The sequence below is a fragment of the Rutidosis leptorrhynchoides genome, chromosome 8, assembly GCF_046630445.1.
Source record: "Rutidosis leptorrhynchoides isolate AG116_Rl617_1_P2 chromosome 8, CSIRO_AGI_Rlap_v1, whole genome shotgun sequence".
In the NCBI taxonomy this organism is placed as follows: Eukaryota; Viridiplantae; Streptophyta; class Magnoliopsida; order Asterales; family Asteraceae; genus Rutidosis; species Rutidosis leptorrhynchoides.
In genome coordinates this window covers 273,288,072-273,308,216 of record NC_092340.1, presented here as the reverse complement: position 1 = coordinate 273,308,216, position 20,145 = coordinate 273,288,072, and the positions used below count along the sequence as shown (strand labels likewise).

The 20,145-nt window shown below is 35.3% G+C and overlaps 1 protein-coding gene across 1 annotated transcript; it reads right to left on the bottom strand.

Moving 5' to 3' along the window:
* Nucleotides 1-13,922: 13,922 nt before the first annotated feature.
* LOC139864980 (cytochrome P450 89A2-like) lies at nucleotides 13,923-15,716 on the bottom strand. Its single transcript, XM_071853529.1, has one exon. The coding sequence runs from the start codon at nucleotides 15,673-15,675 to the stop codon at nucleotides 14,137-14,139; it is 1,539 nt and encodes a 512-aa protein (XP_071709630.1). The 5' UTR covers nucleotides 15,676-15,716; the 3' UTR covers nucleotides 13,923-14,136.
* Nucleotides 15,717-20,145: the final 4,429 nt, after the last annotated feature.

Below are 20,145 nucleotides of genomic sequence, written 5' to 3'. Positions count from 1 at the left end.
AGAAAATGGGTTAAAATGGCTTGAAATTGCGAATTTTTGAGAAAACAGCACTTGGAGCGCCGCTCCATATGCTTGCGCACCGCGCTACATAAAAAGACCTGAAGTGCCAGATATTTAAAAAGCCTCGAACTGATTTTTCAGTTGAATGGAGCGCCGCGCGGCCTTTTGGCGCGCCGCGCAATTACCTGGCGCGCCGCTCCGATTACTGTCGGGCAGACTGTTTTGCTTTTTAAATGAAATAAACACGAATTTTCCCTACCACACATAATAGAAAACGGATGTTACAGCCTTTTTACACCAAACCCTTTATTCTTTTTCATTCTTACTAACTCTTTTACACTTCCAAACACCTACATCCATAAACCCTAATTTTCAAGACTTCAATTTCTTGTTTTATCAACTTCAAATCTTGCAAGAATTGTTAACCCAAAGGTCCGAATTTGTTTTCTATCTTACTAATTTCATTTAATTGTGTGTATTTACATGCTTAATCTTTGATTTATATGATGAATTAGTGTGGGGTTTCTTTAATTGGGGTTTTGTGTTCTAATTAGTGTTGGGTTTTGTTAGATTATGATTGTATGCTTTGAATTCATAATTAATTTTGTGTTTTTAGAAGTTGCAATTGATACTAGGGTTTGTATGTTTGGGAATGCGAATTTGTAGGTGATAAAGGAGAGTTACATGCTTGCAATTGCTCTAGTTTTTGAATTGTTTATGTGTTTTTGAACTAGTGTGGGGTTGTGTTTATTGGTTTGAATGACTTGATGCAAAATTGGTTTAGTTATGTATGATGCCATGCTAGTGAGGATTAAACATGTGTTTTTTAAGTTGTGATGAGTAAGTTGGTAGTAGTAATTTACATTGGTAAACACTGGTAAACATGATGAACTTTTCTAGATTTGTGGAAATTAAAAAAGTGTTATGAGTAGTCATGTTTGTTATTTTTTTTTTGGTAATGGTGTTAAGTGAGTGTCATTGATATGATGAATTGGTTTAAATGATCGTATGATATGAGATAGATTGTGGTCTTGGCATTGTTTTACAAGTGTTATTTGTTAACTTGGAGATTGTTTTCAAAAGTGTATTGACATGAAACATGGTTTGGTTGTAAAGGGTACTTGGTGCTTATTCTTATGACTAACACTAACTTTTGAGTTTGGTGTTTTGTTTTCTTTACTTGTTTCATGAATGCAGAGATCGAGAGGAAACCAGGAACAACCCAGGCAACCACCAAATAATCCTGAATTATGGTTATCTCACATCTCTAATGATGAGGATTTGGAAGAAAGGTTCACAACAAATAGCACTCGTCCGATTGAGCGAACTTTTTATTTGGATTGGTCGCATCTTTCATCATTGGGTAATAATATTGTTCTGGAGTTGCGCCGTCATTTGTGGGTAGTTTATGCGGGTAATGAGTTGAGACCTTATGAAAGGTTATTTGAAATTAATGAAGATATTTTTGAGCAGATAACTATAGAGTTCTTCTCAACTGTTAGTTGTAGACCTCGAGTCTCTCCGACCGAGGCAGATTTCTTGACATTTAGGCTTGGCAGGCTAGAGCGTCGCATGTCTAAAATTGAGTTGGCTCGGGCGTTGGATTTATATCCCGAGTTGACTGATAATGATTTGAAGTGGCATTTGATGAATTGCAGAGTGTTTGGGCAGGAAGTTTTCAGTGAGAGTGATTATTGGCCAACTGTGGCAAATGCTAGTGCTTGTCCGTTTAGTTCAAGTCGAAGTGTTCAGTCGATGCTTAGACTTCCTAAGGATCGAATAATTTTTAAGATGATTGATACTATGTTCATGGCTAGGAGAAACGCGAACAAGATTCAGCGAAGGGATCTTTGGATCCTACAGCAAATTAAACTGAGGGAGCCAATCGATGTCCCGTGTATGTTAGGGGTATGGTTGCAGGAGATTGGAACAGATACACGCACGGAACGCCCATTGTTAGGTAGGCATTTTGTTACTAGGTTGGCTCGGGCATTTTCGGTCCCGACTAGTAGGTGTGATGTAGTGGGAGTTGAGGCGATGCCCACTAATATTTTGTTTTACTCGAAAGCTGAGTTTATTCGACGAGGGCCAACAGGTTGGGTTTTATGGTCTGATGAACAGCAACAGCAATAGCCAGGTGAAGGTGCAGGTCGTGGACGTGGGGCTAGTCGATCCACGTATGAGGCAGGTAGCTCGAGTGCTGCGAACGTACAGGGTACGTGGTCAATTGGTGAAGAGAGTTGGAATTCGTTGGTTAACAGTGTAGACGATCTTCATTTAGAGTATAGGGACAGCAGGTCAGCGTATGATGCTCAGGTTGAGCATAATCAGCGGATGTTAGCGGAGCAGCGTAGGCATAACGAGGATTGGATGAATTGGCACCAAAACAATTATGGGTCGATTAACACAACGCTGGGATAGTTTGGAACAGAGTTGGGTCATTTGGGAGAGCGTGTTGACAGGGTAGAGTATGATGTTAGGGGAATTAGGGCCCACAATCAGTGGGAGGTCCATCAGCGACAAATTCAGCGTCAGATGCGTCAGAACCCGGAGGCGTATATTCCGACGCGAACTACCATTCCTGATTATACGTCAGTTACTCCTCCGAGACCGGATCCTTCATATGACCCGTACCAAGCTTGTCAGGATACGTATGGTGTGAATTGGGACCCTACCAGAGATTTTTGGCCGAGAAGTGAGTGATTGTTGCGCATGTTATGTTGTATTTGTTTGAAACTATTTCTTTTTCATTTGGTCTGTACTTGAATAATTTTATTTTCTATTTATGTACTCTGCAACTTATTTGAGGGACAAGGCGTTTCGGCATCGGGTGGTGCCACCTTGTCCCGTTTATGTAGTGCGTTGGTTTTTATTATCTTAGGTTTGTTGGTGAAACGATTTTTCAAGTCTGGCATTAAGTTCAGCAAAACTGCATGATTGATGATATTGGTGTGATGATCGGGAATGGACGATGTTCTTATGCCATCTGTCACTGGCATTTAGCGATCAGTGGTTAACTCGATAAGTTTTTATATTTTCTTTCTCACATAACCCTTTCTATTTTTATCTATTTTTGATCTCAAGTGATGGGGACATTACTTGATCTCAAGTGTGGGGTGGGGGATGTAAAATCTCTCGGGTTGGTTGTTAATGGAATCATCATCATATTAGTTTTGATTTAAAAAGACTTGACGTTTCACGGGTTTCGGTCGTAAAAACAAAATTTGAAAAATTAGGGGTAAAATAAAAAAAAAACAGAAAAGTTAGTTTAAAAATATAAAAAAAAAAGTAGAAAAACAATTGAAAATTCGGCCAAAACCTTTATTCTGAAAATTGGCTTGGTATTTTATGGTATGATACGTGTTTTCAAAGAAGCCAAAATTGTCCCACATGTTCATTATTTTGGACATGAAATCCTACGAGTTCGGGAACTCAATAGTAGGTCACCTGTACCAAAACGGGTGTAAACCGTGAGAGAGCGGTGATTGCATAGCGTGATTGTGACCGAATCACGTGCCTGATCACAAACTTTTGGTTACTTGGTATAGCAGACTTCCGAAACTATATCATTTTATTATTACATCATCTAATGGTGTGATACTGTGGGAAGAGGAGCCTAGAGCTTCACCAGTGTTGTCCTTTTTAGGAACAATAGCTACGTGCTTGTGTTTGCTTAGACAACACAACCCATAGCCAAAATCTATGGCACCCAAAGGTTTTTGGGATTTAACCCGAGTGTCAATTGAAATAGATTGGCATTCCTGAGTGACTCAAATCCACTCATTAAGGAAGTAAAGTCTTCCGACCGTTTTACTTGGTACGTATACCTCTTAAGCTGTACCATTTCATTACCCATCATTTCATGATGAGGTACTGTTAGAGGAGAAAGTCTTGAACTTTCAAAACATGTTCATTATTTTGAATGTGAAATCCTACATGAACATTAAAATTTATACGTAGGTCATCTGCACCAAGGCGGGTGTCAACCGTATGAACGGTGATAGTGGCGTGTGGTCGAAACCGGACCATGCGCTAGATCGAAAACTTAAACAGGGCGATCCTCATTGTTTCTCCTAACAAGGACAATGTTGCACCCGACCACCTTATTTAACCACACAGGATGTATCTTTTCCATCCTTAAGGGAGTCAAGTCTCCCGAACGACACACTTGCTGATTTGTTTCAGAAGATGTAGTCCAGACCAGTTGTAGGGTGACGAAAAATCTTGAAAAGTCATTGCTAAAATCGACTGGAAATCTACCAGGCCTCAACGTCAAACAGGGAAGCTGGTAGTCAAAGCTTGTCTCAATGAGGGAGATTTACTAGCCAAATGGGAAGCGCACCATGATACACAAAATGTCAGTGATTGATCAGATTCCTAGTGGATAACCTCCGGAAAGGTAAGATATCAGCTTTTAAGCCTGATGAACCTCAATCTTTATGGTTGACTTAACAGATTAGATGATCACCTCATGATTATCGATGATATCTGGACGTAATGTGTATCCTCCTAAGCACATTATTTTCTTAACGACATCTCGCGATGTTAGGTACTATGGGAGGCTTGGCTTGACCAATTGCGGGGTAGCTCGTGCGTTCTTTTGGCACAAATGTTCGATTGCTATACTTTTGGGTGCTCGGTTTTCACTTGATTCCCGTTTTCTTTGAAGACTTATTTATGATTCGAGATTCTCTACTTCATCAGTATGGTACGTTATTCGAGATTATTTTTGGTTACTATATCCATTACATATTGTTTGCGGTTTGGGAAGTTAATTCAGGGGAATGCAAGTGGGAACCATGGTTGTTATTTACTCCAAATCGTGCCCACGCTAGTTGTTTGTTTGGTTTCTTGTTCGTTTGGTTCTACATACATGTTTGAAGAAGTTATCATATGGTAGAAGATTATTATCGAGTTTAATTGCTTGAGGACAAGCAAAACTCTAGTGTGGGGTTGTTTGGTATCGCATATTTCATACGCGTTTTCCTTAGCGATATCGGGTACATTTTGGTCCTTTTGGATACGATTTGGTGTTATTTTGATAAGTGTTTTGAAAGTTCGAGTTCTAAGATCAAGGAGATGAATTTTGAAGATATTTGATGGTTTTTAGTGATTTTATATGAAAGCAAGTGAACGGGATTGGTTTGATTCTAGTTTGGTTCGAAAACAGGTGATATTAGTGAGTTTTCAGCTCGGATTCAACAAAAAGGGCCTGGAGCGCCGCTCCAAAACCTCGCGCGCCGCTCCATTAGGCTAGAAAATCAGTTCGACAATTTGCAGGTGGCCAGAAATCAAGATTACATCATATGGCGCGTCGCGCACCCATTTGGCGCGCCGCGCAATCATCTGGAGCGCCGCGCCACTTTGAGCCCGGTTCAGGATTTGTCCTATTTAAAGCCCGAAAAATACCCTAATTAATCACTTTTCGCATCCAGACGATTTCCAGCAGCTTTTTGACGAACCAAGGTGATTTTGGGGTTTCTCAAGGTCATTCTAACACATCAATCATTTCGGAAACAAGTCTCGATCTATCATTCAAGAACACAATTTTCATTAGGTTTAATTCTTATCATCATTATGAATACTCTTAATTGTTTATTTGTGATTTTTGTTCTAGCCATGATTGGCTAAGATTTTAATGTTTGTCTAGATTGAATATTCGTATGTGTTTGGATGATACTTTAATGTTTTATTGATTAATACATGATAATTATGAGTTTTGATTAAGAACCATTCTTGTGGGTATTGATTATTGTTACTAGGTTGATTAGTGATCTTGTTTGAACAAAGGGAACCTTATTTCAATTTAGTACACTAGTTTTTAATTGATTTGTCTTAACCAATTGGGTGCTTACTGGACCAAGGGGGTAAACCGGGTAACAAGGATTAAACAAAATAGGGGTGAATTGTGTGGAGCGAACGCGTAACCAATTGAATCTTAATCTTGTAATTAGCTAATTACTAAGTTACAAACGAAAGGGGTCTTTGGTGAAAGGGAACCCTAAGCCAATAAATCTAAGTTTGACGTGTTTGCTAAAAGAGAACTCTGGGTAAACCGACTTTGTTGTTGCATGTGTTAATAAATTGAACTGGTGCTTAATAACAAATCATCCGACACTGCGAATAGGAGATCTAGGCGAACATTCTTTTATCCATTGAATTCAAATATCTTTACTATTTGGTGAGTCAGCATTTATTTTTATAAACTTAAAAAATACAAAAATATCGTCTTTTACTTTTAATCAATCTTTAATTTGGCTAATCGTTAAATAGCCACAAAACAAACTATCTCGTACTTTCGATTTTCATAGATTAACTTAGTTTATTTTATCAGTTACAATCTTAATTCTCACGTTTAAACTGTCCTTGGAACGATTTCGGAATTACCAATTTTATACTATTACACGATCGGGTACACTGCCCGTTAGTGTGTAGTAATCTTTTAACCGGCATTTTCCATTATAAATTATAGACACGATTTTACACATCACTTACAATTGGGTAGAAGATCAATCAAGTCTCATACTTGATTATCCTTCATGGTCTGCATATCTGTATTCATAGAATCTAGTCATTTTCAGATTCAGGATCGGATATGGCCTCACGCAGCTAGACGGTTCATCATAATCTCTTAGTTGAGGTTTATCTGAATTAATCAGATAATTAAACCTCATAAGCCGATGAGTTCTACTAGATCTATAAAGTGCAGGTGTAACACGTTCTGGGCTCACCAACAGTGCGCTCAGTTTCAACATGTGGATTGCTAGTGCTTACTGAAGGTATGTTACTTTAAAGTACTTGAATTTCTTCAAGATCTACTTTACTCCCACTGACTTCTTGTAAGAGAAGATCTCTTTCCAGGAATTCAGCAGACCGAGCAGAAAACACGTTGTCTTCAGCTTGGTAGTAAAAGTAGTAACCCGTTGTTTACTTTATGTATCGTACAAAGTAACATTAGATAGTTCTGGGTTCTAATTTGTTTGAAGTGTCATGCTTCACGTACGCTTTACAACCCCAGACTTTCAGATAAGACAACTTGGGATTCTTCCCATGCCATAACTCATATGGTGTCTTTTCTACCTTCATAGTTGGAATCACATTGAGTATGCCTGCAGCAGATTCTCATGCATATCCCTATAAGATGGTAGTAGAGAAATCGGACTCATCATAAATCAAACTATATCAAGTAAAGTTCGATTCCTCTTACTCAGACACACCATCGTGTTGTGGTGTGTAAGGTAGAGTGAACTATGAGACAATCCCACAATTCTTTAGGTGGTCCAAAAAACTCTTGACTCATAAACTTACTTACTCCATCGGAGCGAAGTGATTTAATGGTCTTTTCAAACTGATTATCTACTTCATTTTGGAATACTTTTAAATGTTAAAATAGCTTTATGTTTATGTTTCAGCAAGTGAACATAATCATAGCTACTGTACTCATTAGTAAATGTAATGAAGTAAAATTAACTAAATCTATACATTGTTCTTAAAGGGCTACATACAACAGTATGTATTAGTCCTAAAAGATCTTTAGCTCTTTTACCTAAATCGAAGAAAGAAGCATTTGTCATCTTTTCACATAAACATGACTCGCATACATCAAATGATTCAGAGTCAATTGATTCCAAAAGTCCATTAGATTGGAGTTTTGAAATGCATTGTTTATTTATATGACCAATATGACAATGTCATAGATAGGTCTTATTCAAGTCTTGCTTGAAGACTTTGGCGATGTAGGTATACACATAATTCTCATTTGAAATTACACTATGCATATCAATTTCAAAAATACCATCACGTGGATAGGTATTAAGATAAATATATTATCCTTAGAAACTGAAATACCTAAGTGTGTAAATGCAAGTTCAAAACTAGCATATTTCAAACTATGTCGCTCGCAGTATTGAGAGCATAATGCTATTGTTCCAACAAAACAATAAGACCACTTAGAGAAGTAAGTTTAAAGGTACCAATAGCTTTAACAAAAGCTTGATCCCCCTTGCCTACTTGCAAATCCATTGTGTCTTTCTTCAGTCTATTACTTCTTCTCATTCTCTTCATATTGTTACAGGTGTGAAGGCCACAACCAGTTAACAAAGATCCAGGAATTACTAGAAGAAGTATATAACTATATATGGAATATACCTGATTTGCTAATCTCACCAGCGTTGCCTTTTCTCAGCTCAGATTGGAAGATAGGACAACTTCCTTCTCCAATTGCCAACCTTTCCACAATGGAAACATTCGGCGTCTTTTATTGGGCTTTCCTTCTTGGAAGGTGGAATATTTTTCCTAGCAAATGATTTATCATTTTCTTTTCACAAAGTATCCGGCTTATTCTTTTTCACCCTTCAATCCTATTTCTTTCTGATCATTGAACAACATTCGATAATCATTTTGTTGAGCAGCAGCAACTACCACAACAGGAAGAAAGGATATGGGTTCTAAACTTTATTCAACTTTCAATTATGCTTGAGAACAATTCTCAGGTTGCAGTGCCAGTCTAGGAAGTTTGAACATTGAGTTTATCCTTCTCCAACAAAGAAGGAAGTGTGTTTTGGTTTACGTTTTGATTATTTGACATCTACAACACATATAAGATTCAATTTAGTATTTTCGATATTGAGCTTTAATAAATTAACTACCCAAGATTTTTTTATAATATTTTTCAAAAACAATTAATTTACGAAAGCCTAAGATCCACATAGAGGTTCCATAGCCACATCTGTTGATCAGCTAGCAGTTATGGAGTCTATTGGTAGGTAGCGGGTACCAATTGCATTACAAGTACAACTCTTAGATCTTTATGGGACCTAGAGATACATGTAGTCCAACAAACCATTATTATCTAATGGCATGTTTGTCCCATCATTGCCTCGAACTCAGGTCTCACCGTGAATACGATTAAGTCGTTCAATTTGGAAATAGTGAAAATTCACGCTAGTCTCACTAGATCAAAAATCCACCTCGTGGCTATAATTCAGCCTAGTCTCACTAGATCAGAAAAATAACGAGGAGTGTTTGCAAGCTTATTGGATGGCATGACTTAAATTTGACGGGTATTTTTGAAAAAAGTTTGTGTCAATGAGTAATGCATGCACACAAGATTCGCTACACTATTAGTTAAATTTTTTCCCCAATTGTATATGTCGATTATGTTTGTGATCTAATTTGTTATTTAATTTATAGGATATAAAAATAACAAATACACAAACGTGTATCGTTTTAAAACAGTTTTAAAAGATGTCGTCCATATATATTAGTTGACTTTCAAAATCATTTAACATTAAACTCGTTAGAGTTTAACTTATTTTAAAATCATCAATTTTAATCTTTGAAACTCGTTTAGAGTTTTATTTAATGTTTTCATCAAAAACATATGTAATTTAAGTCTCAAAATTATTTAACTTTAAACTCGTTAGAGTTTAACTTTTTTTTTTTTTTAAATCATCAATTTTAATATTTGAAACTCGTTACCGGTTTTATTTAATGTTTTCATCAAAAATATTTAGCATATATTATAATCAACAATTAAATATAAATGCGTAAAATAAAACACAGCCATGCATCACACACACATAGCCTAGCCCAAAAATCCTATGCTTGATCCCATGAGCCGACATGGGATCAAGAGGTCAAACTAAGGATAATATCGTAGCTCCCACTTAATTCAAGAATCAAGTGAAAACTTGACAAACGCCATCGTTGTCAACTTGACCTATTCGCCATCTTCTAAGTCAACTCCACGTTGCATCTTTATCTTTAATCTTCATCTTATTACATTTATTTAAAATTAAAAAATATAACTAATCTAATACTTTTACAATTTTGAATAAACTTAAATACAATACTATGAAAATGAAAAATAAATATAATACAACTTTGGCTTCAAAATGGCCTTTCTAATAAATCAAATAATCAGCATAATATTGTCGTAATCAACAATCATACATAGGTCTGGGCATTATGGGCTATGTGTGCAATCACAATTTTAATAACTACATTATTAAAACCTACATATGGCTTGTCTATGGTTACAATGCATGTGTACAACCATGAAATGAAATAAACAACAATTATTCAAGCCATAAAAAATAAATTCAAAATTTATAACAGTGATTTTTTCAGATGTTATTCGTGCGTCATGAGGTAATCAACAAAGTTGACTTTCAAAACCATAAAGGTTTTGACTCTTACCAATTCACCACAAAGCTAAATCTAAAGAAAATCACGCGCCAATAAGATGGTGTAAAAGCGGCTCGGATACCACTGTTGGAAAATCGTGTGTACTTTTAAATCAGATTAATGCATCGGATAGTTAAACTAATAATCAATTATTATTTTATAAACCATTTACAAAATTAAATATTCATATATTTAAATTTAATAAAACATGCACATGATTAACGATCCCAAAGATCCAGTTACACCACTAATAATTGTCTAAATATGTAATTCACAAAGTGAGTAAACGATATACCTTTCTTGAAGAAACTGATTGAAGGAGAGAAACCTACGATCAAAAATATGACTGTCTCTTAGGATAGTCCACACTACACTTCAAACGACCGTCAATGGATGTTAGTCCAAACCCAAGTAACTTATTATAATAATCAAATTATTATAATAAAACAATATATAATACTCCGTATAACTCTTGTTTGCAAGAACACTTAAGCATCTCTTCATGCTAATTAATTTCACGAATTAAAGAGCCAAGGATGAGATAAAAAGGGTTCATTTGATTTGCGATGTATGTGTTTCCTTTTCTTTTTATCTGACTTACACTTCCTAAAACTAATCAATGCTTATATTTATAATATATGTGTAAAAGTAAACATTGAATTGTGAAGTCCGTGAAACAAAACGCGTACAATGTTATTTTGTTTCTTTCTATATTTTGATTCCCAAAATCTCATATTTCATTTGATTTTATTTTAAAAAGTCATATTTCTCAAATACTTTAGGGGTATGTTATGTAACTTATAATTAATAATTTCTGTCATGTCGCTTTCATGTGAATAGTATAAATTAATTAATTTCGTATATATATTTTATTTGACGTCTCGGTGTATATGTGTGTGACCCCGAAGACTCAAATGAAGTTGGCCATATAGTTATATGTTGTACGTTGCACATTAATCCTACATATGCAACACCTTCATTTGAATTATGTGCAACGCCTTCGGTTGTGTAGTGTTCAAAGTTTGAAGGGTTGCATTCACCAGAAAAATTGAACTATTCTTCTCCAGTTGCCTGACACGTGCACATTTTGGACATTAGTTAGTCTCATATAAGATAAATGTAAATATGTAATAACAAAAAAGAATCTGCTAACTTGTCGAAGAGAATAATCTTATAGAACATACATAGTAGAGTTATACCCTTTTAAAAAGAAGATTATATAGAAAGGGTTTGAACTCAAAGGCTTGGTAATAAGGTCTAACTAAGTAATCTCGAATCAAGTTATAATATCGATATTGTGTTATGTGTACACATGTGAGTATATGTGTGTACACTCAAATTAAGAGAACCAACCATTTTAATAATCTGTTTCACAAAGACTTAAACTTACTAAGATAACAAAAGAAACCATGCGTACATCTCGTTATAACTTATTAAAATCTGACTATTTCAAATTACTAATACAACTCATTCAATGGTATAGTTGAACACTCTATTCTATCAAAGACATAGTTTATGTATGCTCAAAAGTATGATACGTTATAAATAAATAAATAAATAAATAAAAAAACCCCGATAAATCTTCCTCTCATTCACCAAGAGACCTGCATTCACGTCGATCTTCAAAAAAAACAGTATCATCACAAAAAAAAAAAAAAAAAAAAAAAAAAAAAAAAAAAGAACAGTATCCTCTCAGAAAAAGGACAAAAAAAAAAAAAAAAAAAAAAAAAAAAAAAAAAAAAACATTCACTTCAAAAAAGGATGCATTTTCACCATTCACATAAGCATCATGGTTAGTATTTGGAATCCGTAGCCCGCTAGTTGCATCATCCTCCTCATCAGATTGTTACGATACCACATCGCCCAAGTATGGGATAGGGTGATGGCTTATAAGGCAAGGTGTCCCCTCCTCCTTCAAGCTAGCTTTTGAGAGTGAGTTCTACACTTTGACTAGTGGATAGTTCGAGCTCACCTCCGGTTCGTCCCAGGGTGAGAATCCGGGTCTTCTCCGGTTCGTCCCAGGAAAACCATGACAATTCGTAAACAGATATTAGTAACAGCTTATGTATGTCTAACGAAAACAACCCTAAACTTGCACCCTACACAAAAGTGTCAAACACCAATTAACATCACAATACTAGGGGTATTTTTGACTTTTCATCTTTTTTTTAAATTTTAACTAAATTTCATTTCACCAACAAAGCCCCCAAACTTTTTTCAAAAATTCAAATCGACCCCTCAAACAGGGAGTAAAGTGTCAAATAATCATTTTCATAAAAAAAATCTTAAATAAACTCCACCAAAATATTCAACGGGTCATATTTTCTCGCTCGCAGCGAGTTAAATTTTTCCGACACCATCGTTAAACTCGAAATAATTTTAGGAACTAAATGTCAATAACTATACGCAAAATGAATGCTTTTTAAAAAACGCTAAATATTTGGGGTACTTTTCATACACGTTGATTTTGCGTTAAATTTTTAAAAGTCGACAATTCCATAGCGAAACGCGGAGATGCACATATATTGTTAATTTAAAATAACGCTTCAACGACATCATCGTTAGCCACGAAATAATTTTACAAACTAAACGCAATAAAATACATTGAAAACCAAACCCCCGGCGCGAAGCGAGGGTTCGAAAACTAGTTATTAATAAACAGTAAAACAAAACACCTGCTGTAACGAAGAAGCAGGGGACAGCTCATTAAGTTCATTCTTCAATTGTTGAATCATCTGATGAATTTGTTCTTCAAGCTCTGCAACTTCAATACCACAACTTTCTTTCCTTGTTGACCGAAGATCGTCTACGCGATTCTTCATCCTATCTTTGAGCAACTTATAAAGATCTGTCTTGGATTTTGTATCTTTTCCCATCACGAAATCGATCAAACCGGATTCTTATAACGTTTAATTCCGAAACGGCCTATCTGCCAATTCAACATCAACATTCAACAATCCCTTAACCTTATACCAATAAAAAGACAAAAAAATAAGAAGTAGTTGTGATCCATTTTATGATATTGTACATAAAAAATCAGTAATTATTTAATGATAATATGGTGATTAGTGAAGACGAAATTAACGCAGTTATTTTCATAAACGGTGCAATCTACGACGGTTAAGTTAACCAAAAAAAAGCATATTTCAACCCTAAGATGGAATAACAGAAAAGAAAATTGGATAATTGATCACAATCTTTGTAAATGAAGATAAACACATCAAAGATAGAAAAAAAGAGGGTGATATGATTCATGGTATTGTTTTCAGAACCCTAATTTCGCCAATGCAGCTTCCGGCGAACACATCAATTCCGGAGTTATTAAATTTAATTTATACCATATAAAGTATAAAAATGTAGGAAATAAATCTGTTGAAACGACGTAATTTATTACGGCATCGGGAAGCACTAATCGGCGATTTTATGGTTGCAGGTGAAAGAATGGCGAAGAGAGAAATGGAACGTGCGTACAAATGAAAGAGAAAGAGAAAGTGGTTAAAGTTTAATTAGCCCTATTACAAATTGTCAGATGTCATTTTGTCAGAAATTAGCATCAATAATCCGGATTAATTAGAAAAAAGACACTTGGAACATTCACATGCTTTATAATAGGTTATAGATAGATTATAGATAGATTATAGATAGATAAATAGATTGATTAGTTCTTTATGTCACCAAAGATCAATCAAAAATGATCAGCAGCAAAGATACTTACAAAGACACATAAATCATAGTTGATCGGTAGAAGCTAGTAATTATAATTTATTACTGTATGAATATATAGTAACACTGTCCAATTGAAATCATTTGCTGAAAAAAAGAGTCATTGCACTGTATTTTCTTTAACAAATGCAAGCTTTTGACACAATATTCATATATGTTCAAGCCACAAGTTTATAGTGCTACACATTCGAGTCCAATAAAATAAAGTAGTACGTACAAAACGACTCAAGTAGTTAACTTTTCAGCCCTTAAAGCTACATGTGCTTGCAAAGGGTTCTTCATAACAACAGTGAACTCAGCCTTCTCAGCGAGATCAACGTTATAACCATCCGGCGCAGCCCAATCGAAATACCAAACCATATTCGCAACAAAATACTCCAAATGAAGCAGAGCCAAATCATAACCAGGACACATCCTTCTTCCAACACCAAAAGGCATCATCTTTATCCCTTTACTCCCACTTATATCAAACACACCTTCATTCTCCATAAACCTCTCCGGCTTAAACTCCATCGGATCATCCCACACCTTCGGGTCCCACCCCATTTCAGCCACCATAAAATTAATCGTAGCACCTTCCGGAACCACGTACCCTTCCACCTCCACCTTCTTCATAACCCTATGCGGCAACACAAAATGGCCCGGCGGGTGTCTTCTTAACCCTTCCAAAACCACCGCTTTCAAATACGCCATCTTTTGTATCTCGTCTACATTTATGACTGTTTCCAACTCTTCCCCTAGTTGCGGTGGTGGTCCCACCACCGCAACTATTTCATCAAACAGCTTACTCTGAATACGAGGGTACTTAACGAGATTCGCCATTATCCATTGTAACGCAGTTGTGGTTGTATCCGTACCTCCATTAAGAAACTCATCACACATACTTACCATTTCTTTATACGTCAACTTTTCGCCTTTTTCGTTGCTATTATCTTCGTTCGGAAGCTGTATTTTAACTAACGTGTCAACGTACGCCACAATTTTTTCGTCTCCTATTAATAGTGATTTAGAACTAGCTCCTTCAATTCGTGTCTTAATAAGCGGAATGTATAATTTTTCTTGATCATTCCTTAATTTTAACAACTCCTTCCATCTATTTCTAAACAATATTTTCCCCAATTTTGGGAACAAATTTAGTATATCAAAACCGCCTGAGCCGTTAAACAAAAGCCAACGACGTTGTAAGCTAGCAATTTCATTAATATGACTCTCATCAAGCTTCTCACCAAAACACGTCAACACTAACAAACTAAACATTGCATAATGAAAATGATCAACCACCTTAATACCAACATGATCAACTTCATTATGTAAACGAGTAATCAATATACCTAAGACCCACTTTCGAGCCCATGCGTATGACTTCACCCTTGAAGGATGGAGAATTTCGGATGCAAGATTTTTACGAAAGAGCCGCCATGTAGGCCCGTACAAAGCTGATGAGATGTTGCGAACGGGCAGGGTTTTTGGACGGTCAGCAAAAATCACACCTTTTTGGATGAGGAGTTCATGAGCTACAGAGTGGCTAGATACAAAGATGCAAGGGTGCGAACCGATGTAGAGAGTGAAGAGTGGTCCATATTTATACTTGAAGTTCTTAACAATGGTTTGGAGTAATGAGAGTGAAGTGGTTAGCAGAATGAAGTTGGAAGAAAAAAAGGAGGGTCCTGGTGGTAGTTTATTTTTGTGTGAAATGATTAATAATGATGTAATAATTAGAGTGGAAATGGAAATGAAGATGGAAATGAGAATGATGGTCTCCATGGCCAAAAAAAGAAACAGGAAAAGAATTGGTGAAAGGGTGAAGATATGTGTAGTTTATCAACAATGTTTGGTCATTAGTGGCCAATAATGTCATCCTCATATGTTACTAAAATATCTTGGATTGGACAAATGACTTGGTCACTAAATATCTCATGATACCACTAATGATACCATTATTAATGACTTTAAACTTAACAAATATAGTATTTTACTCAAAATGGTATATTGGGCCTAACCATCACAAAATGTAGCCGGTGGTTAGAGCTATCATATTTTTTGTAGGTCTCGGGATCAAATCTGGTGGTGGGTCAGGGATGAGTTGGAAACGATCACAGAGTAATCTGGATGGACTGCGTACATTTAAAGTAAGGGTTTGTGATATTCGCCTTCCCATGTAACCTGAACAAAGAAAAACTATAAAACTTGGTATTTTGGGCCTCTCAATGGGTTGGACTGGCAGATCCGGTATGACTCAAGATCCAATTAAATGAGTTTCGTTTTGATCCATTGGGTCACATAATTAGGGTTGGGCGGCACAAGGCAAAAATTTGCTTTATTGACACCCCTTTATTTTTTATTTATTTATTTTTTTAAAAAGACACCCCTTAATTTGAGTAGCAAATGTTTGGATTTTGATGGTTACAGTTGTGTTGTTCAACGTAACATTTATAATTAAATGTGTGTAAGTGACATTTAACATCCAAATCATGTGTAAGATGTATCAATATCAAAATATCATCATCAGTTAAATCTCAAAAATTATTTTTATTTTTTTTATGAAAAGCAAAATATTATTAACTCGAGAAACGCAAAGATACAATGTCCTTACATAAGGGACATAGAGATACCTAGATAGAATCCTACATCTTAACAAAGATAAACACACTAGAGACATAACACACAAAACTACATTATATTAAATCTCAAAAATTATAAATATATTGACAAGAACAATCGTGATTGCTGAACATTGTTTCTACCAATAATATTTGAGGCCTCAAAATCTCCAACAATAGTCATGGAAAACAGTACAAATCCCAAATCACAACTATATGGAGATGATTACTACTAGATTCGAAGAAACGAATCCCAAAGTTTTTATGAGGTCATTGGGCTAATCCTACTACTTAAGTTGTGGGATGTTGCAAACTTTTTCCTTCATGCGTGATATAAGCTTGAACTTTTCCTCAGCCTCAACTTTTTGGAGCATATCAGATCCCAATGCTCGGTCCGGGTGAAAGCTCAGTAAAGCTCGTTTATATGCTGCGTGAACCTGAGTTGGTAATTAAATTAGAAAAGTCCATTTTTCTGTAATTAAGTTGTAAAATATAGTTACAAAAGTTCTAAGATGATTTTCAAAATAATCGTATATCTTATTGAATAAGATCATTTAGGACTAACTTAGGAGGTTTATTAGATAAGATCACACTATGGGATATATTTAACTTGTTTGACCCGTTCAACCCATTTGACATATTTCTGTCACAAGTTGTTTTAGCTTAGCAAATTGACATGTTAAAGATATAGCATGACCCAAATTGACACATTCATAAGTAGATTAATCACAATGTTTACTAAAATGTTCATAACACAAAAGCAATTAACTCACCTGCTGTGATGAGGCACAAGCGCTGTTATCAATTAAGATACCTAAACCACGCAATAACGAAGCCATGTCATGACACGTCATTTCAAGCTTTTTAAGCTTCTGTTGAACTTCAAACCGATATATTTCTTTCAAGTTCATATTCTCATCAGCCTGGAAACAAAAAAACAAGATACTGTTAATCTGAATTGATTATGTAAAGTTGCAAAAAAAAAAAAAACAAAAAATTAAGCTAACATCATGATTCATGAACGCGGGATGATAATTCTGCAAACCTGTTTTTGGCTTTCCCTAATTTCTTCTACACGTTGTTTTTGTCTTCTCTCTATGTCTAATAACCGCATCTTTTCAGCTTCTTTTCTTTTCAGTAAATTTTGATGCTGCCGAGCCTCTTCTGCCTGCAAAATACGAAAATCCCACCTAAAATAAATTCAAGTAACATCGGTTCCCCAATCACGCTAACACATAACAAACAAGTGAACCACATGGGCTTACTTTACTTTTATTCACAGATCGCAAACAATATTTAGTACAACAGAAGTATAGAGCTAGGGAAATTTAAGAACACATATTCGAATCTTAATGCAAATGAAACATTAAGACATTAGATAGTTTGCTGACTGTACCTGAATTTTTAAAGCTAGTTCTCTGGCTAATTCTTCCTCGAGTGCTCGTTTGTACTCGTCACTATCCTTAACCTTTTCTCGCTCACTAACAACTGAGTCTTCACCAATCTTATCATCGTTATCAGAAGCATTCAAAACAGGTTTATTACTATCAATTACGACATTAGTTTTTCTCTTTAAAGACGCTGTTTCCGGTTCTTCTTTTAACATGCCCAATGAATCACCATTGTCATCACATGAGTCACCATCTGATTGCATACTTAAGTCATAACAATTATCTAAACCTGTGCAAGGATACACCTTTTTGCTCTTTGATAAATTCACTGGTTTTGTCTTGGCAAAACGAGTATTATCTCGAGAATGGTCATCGATATCATCATCGCCATCATCATCAATGTATATGTACGACCTTGAAGGAAATTTTTTGTCAACTTTTGATCTTTTCGACCCTTGTTGCATCTTCATGGGATGACATTTTGGTGTGTCAACATTAATAGTGTTCAAACTATCACTGTCCACATCTATTATAACAACCTTTTTGGCTGCCACATCATTCTGACACATTCTTATATTTGTCATCCTAGAAAATCCTCCAGCCTGAGATCGACTCGTGATTATCTACTGCGAAAAGGGGCATTTACAGTTGATAAGAACATGAAGTAATAAAAGATACAATATCATCTGATAAAAAAAAAAACCCCCTAACCTAATTCAGCCAATAAAACACAAATTTTACAGAAACAGTCATCCGTACAGAAATGACACAACTTTGAAGGCTTATATGGAATCAAATACAGCATAAATCATCATTTATACGAATATACAATATCATAAATTCATAATGCAATGTTTCAATTTCTTATAAGTTTGACCAACGTTGACTTTAAGAATAACTTAATCATTCACTCGTGTAACTAACTTTTAATGAAATTCGAAGAAATATAATGTCAAATTCGTTGATTATATATAAATAAAAATAATAGCGAGCTAGACGAATTATTATACACACTAGTAATATAATAAACCCCTGTTCAAAGAGACACCATTGCCCTGCAATTGTTTGAAATACATAAACCCTAATTTGAAACACGCATAATTCTGAAAGAATTAACATATCATACAGCTGTAAACTAATCAGTACTTACAAAATCGTGCTATGTAATAATAGTATATGTTGAAGAAAATAAGAAATAGTGTAGAAATAAATTAATTGTGTGTAGCTCTGATTGAAACTGACCTGACGTCAGATTGTTGAGAGAAAAACAGATGCAAGCAATGGTTGAAATGTTATCATCCGTAAGTTTTTGGTTTGAGTAGTTTTGAATTGAAAATTTTGAATGTGTTAGCAGAAATTTGGAGGGAGCGGGAAGCTTTAGGTGTTACGGAGTACTAAATTTACAAAATTTTGACTATTTGATTAAAAGCGGTTGTTTAATTTTTTTCATTTTTGTTACGGAGTACCTACTACTGTATAAGTTTTTTTTTTTCTTTTTTTTTTTTTTTTTTTTTGGGTAAAATGCATATAATAGTATTTCTCCATCCTGAGATTAGTGTCTACTAAACAAAATTAACCATTGTCTAGTATTTCCTTCATTCAATTCGTTATTTTACATAGAACGAAGTTCTTTTTTTTACATCAGTTTTGGATCATCCAGGAGATTAAAACATCCACGCGTTCATCTCTCGTAGTTATATAACTCGCCCCCAACTACTGCCCTGGAGGAAACCCGGACCAATCCGGGGCATGGCCGGTAAACCCCCTTCTCGCTGCCCCCGCACCAAGCGAAAGGCGACCTGGATGAATACTTCAGGTCAGGGATAACATCGAATGCAATGTTGCAACCAAGCGAAGTCGAACTTCTGACCTCGCGCTAAGAGAGGCAGGCCACTATCAATTGAACTACAACTTTACATAAAAGAAGTTCTTATAAATAAAATAATAAATAATAATAAAATAATAATTATTCTAATCAATAATTAATAATTAACAAAATAGCTACTACAAGTATATTAAATACTTTATTCATGGAGGGAGTATCTACTCTTGTCGTCTCAAAAAATTGTTTCTTTATATATGTTTTAAAATAATTTTGCACTCACGAAAAATTACTATTGAGTATTAAATATATCATTAAACATTCAATCTATATTGCTTGTATGCAAGGTTGCAAAATTCGTTATTCGGGGATTAATCGGTCAGGACTTTGGAAGGATTAATCGACAATTCGGGGATTAATC

Excerpts from the sequence above, each read along its gene's own strand:
- LOC139864980 (XM_071853529.1), bottom strand. The coding sequence starts at position 15,675 with ATGGAGACCATCATTCTCATTTCCATCTTCATTTCCATTTCCACTCTA.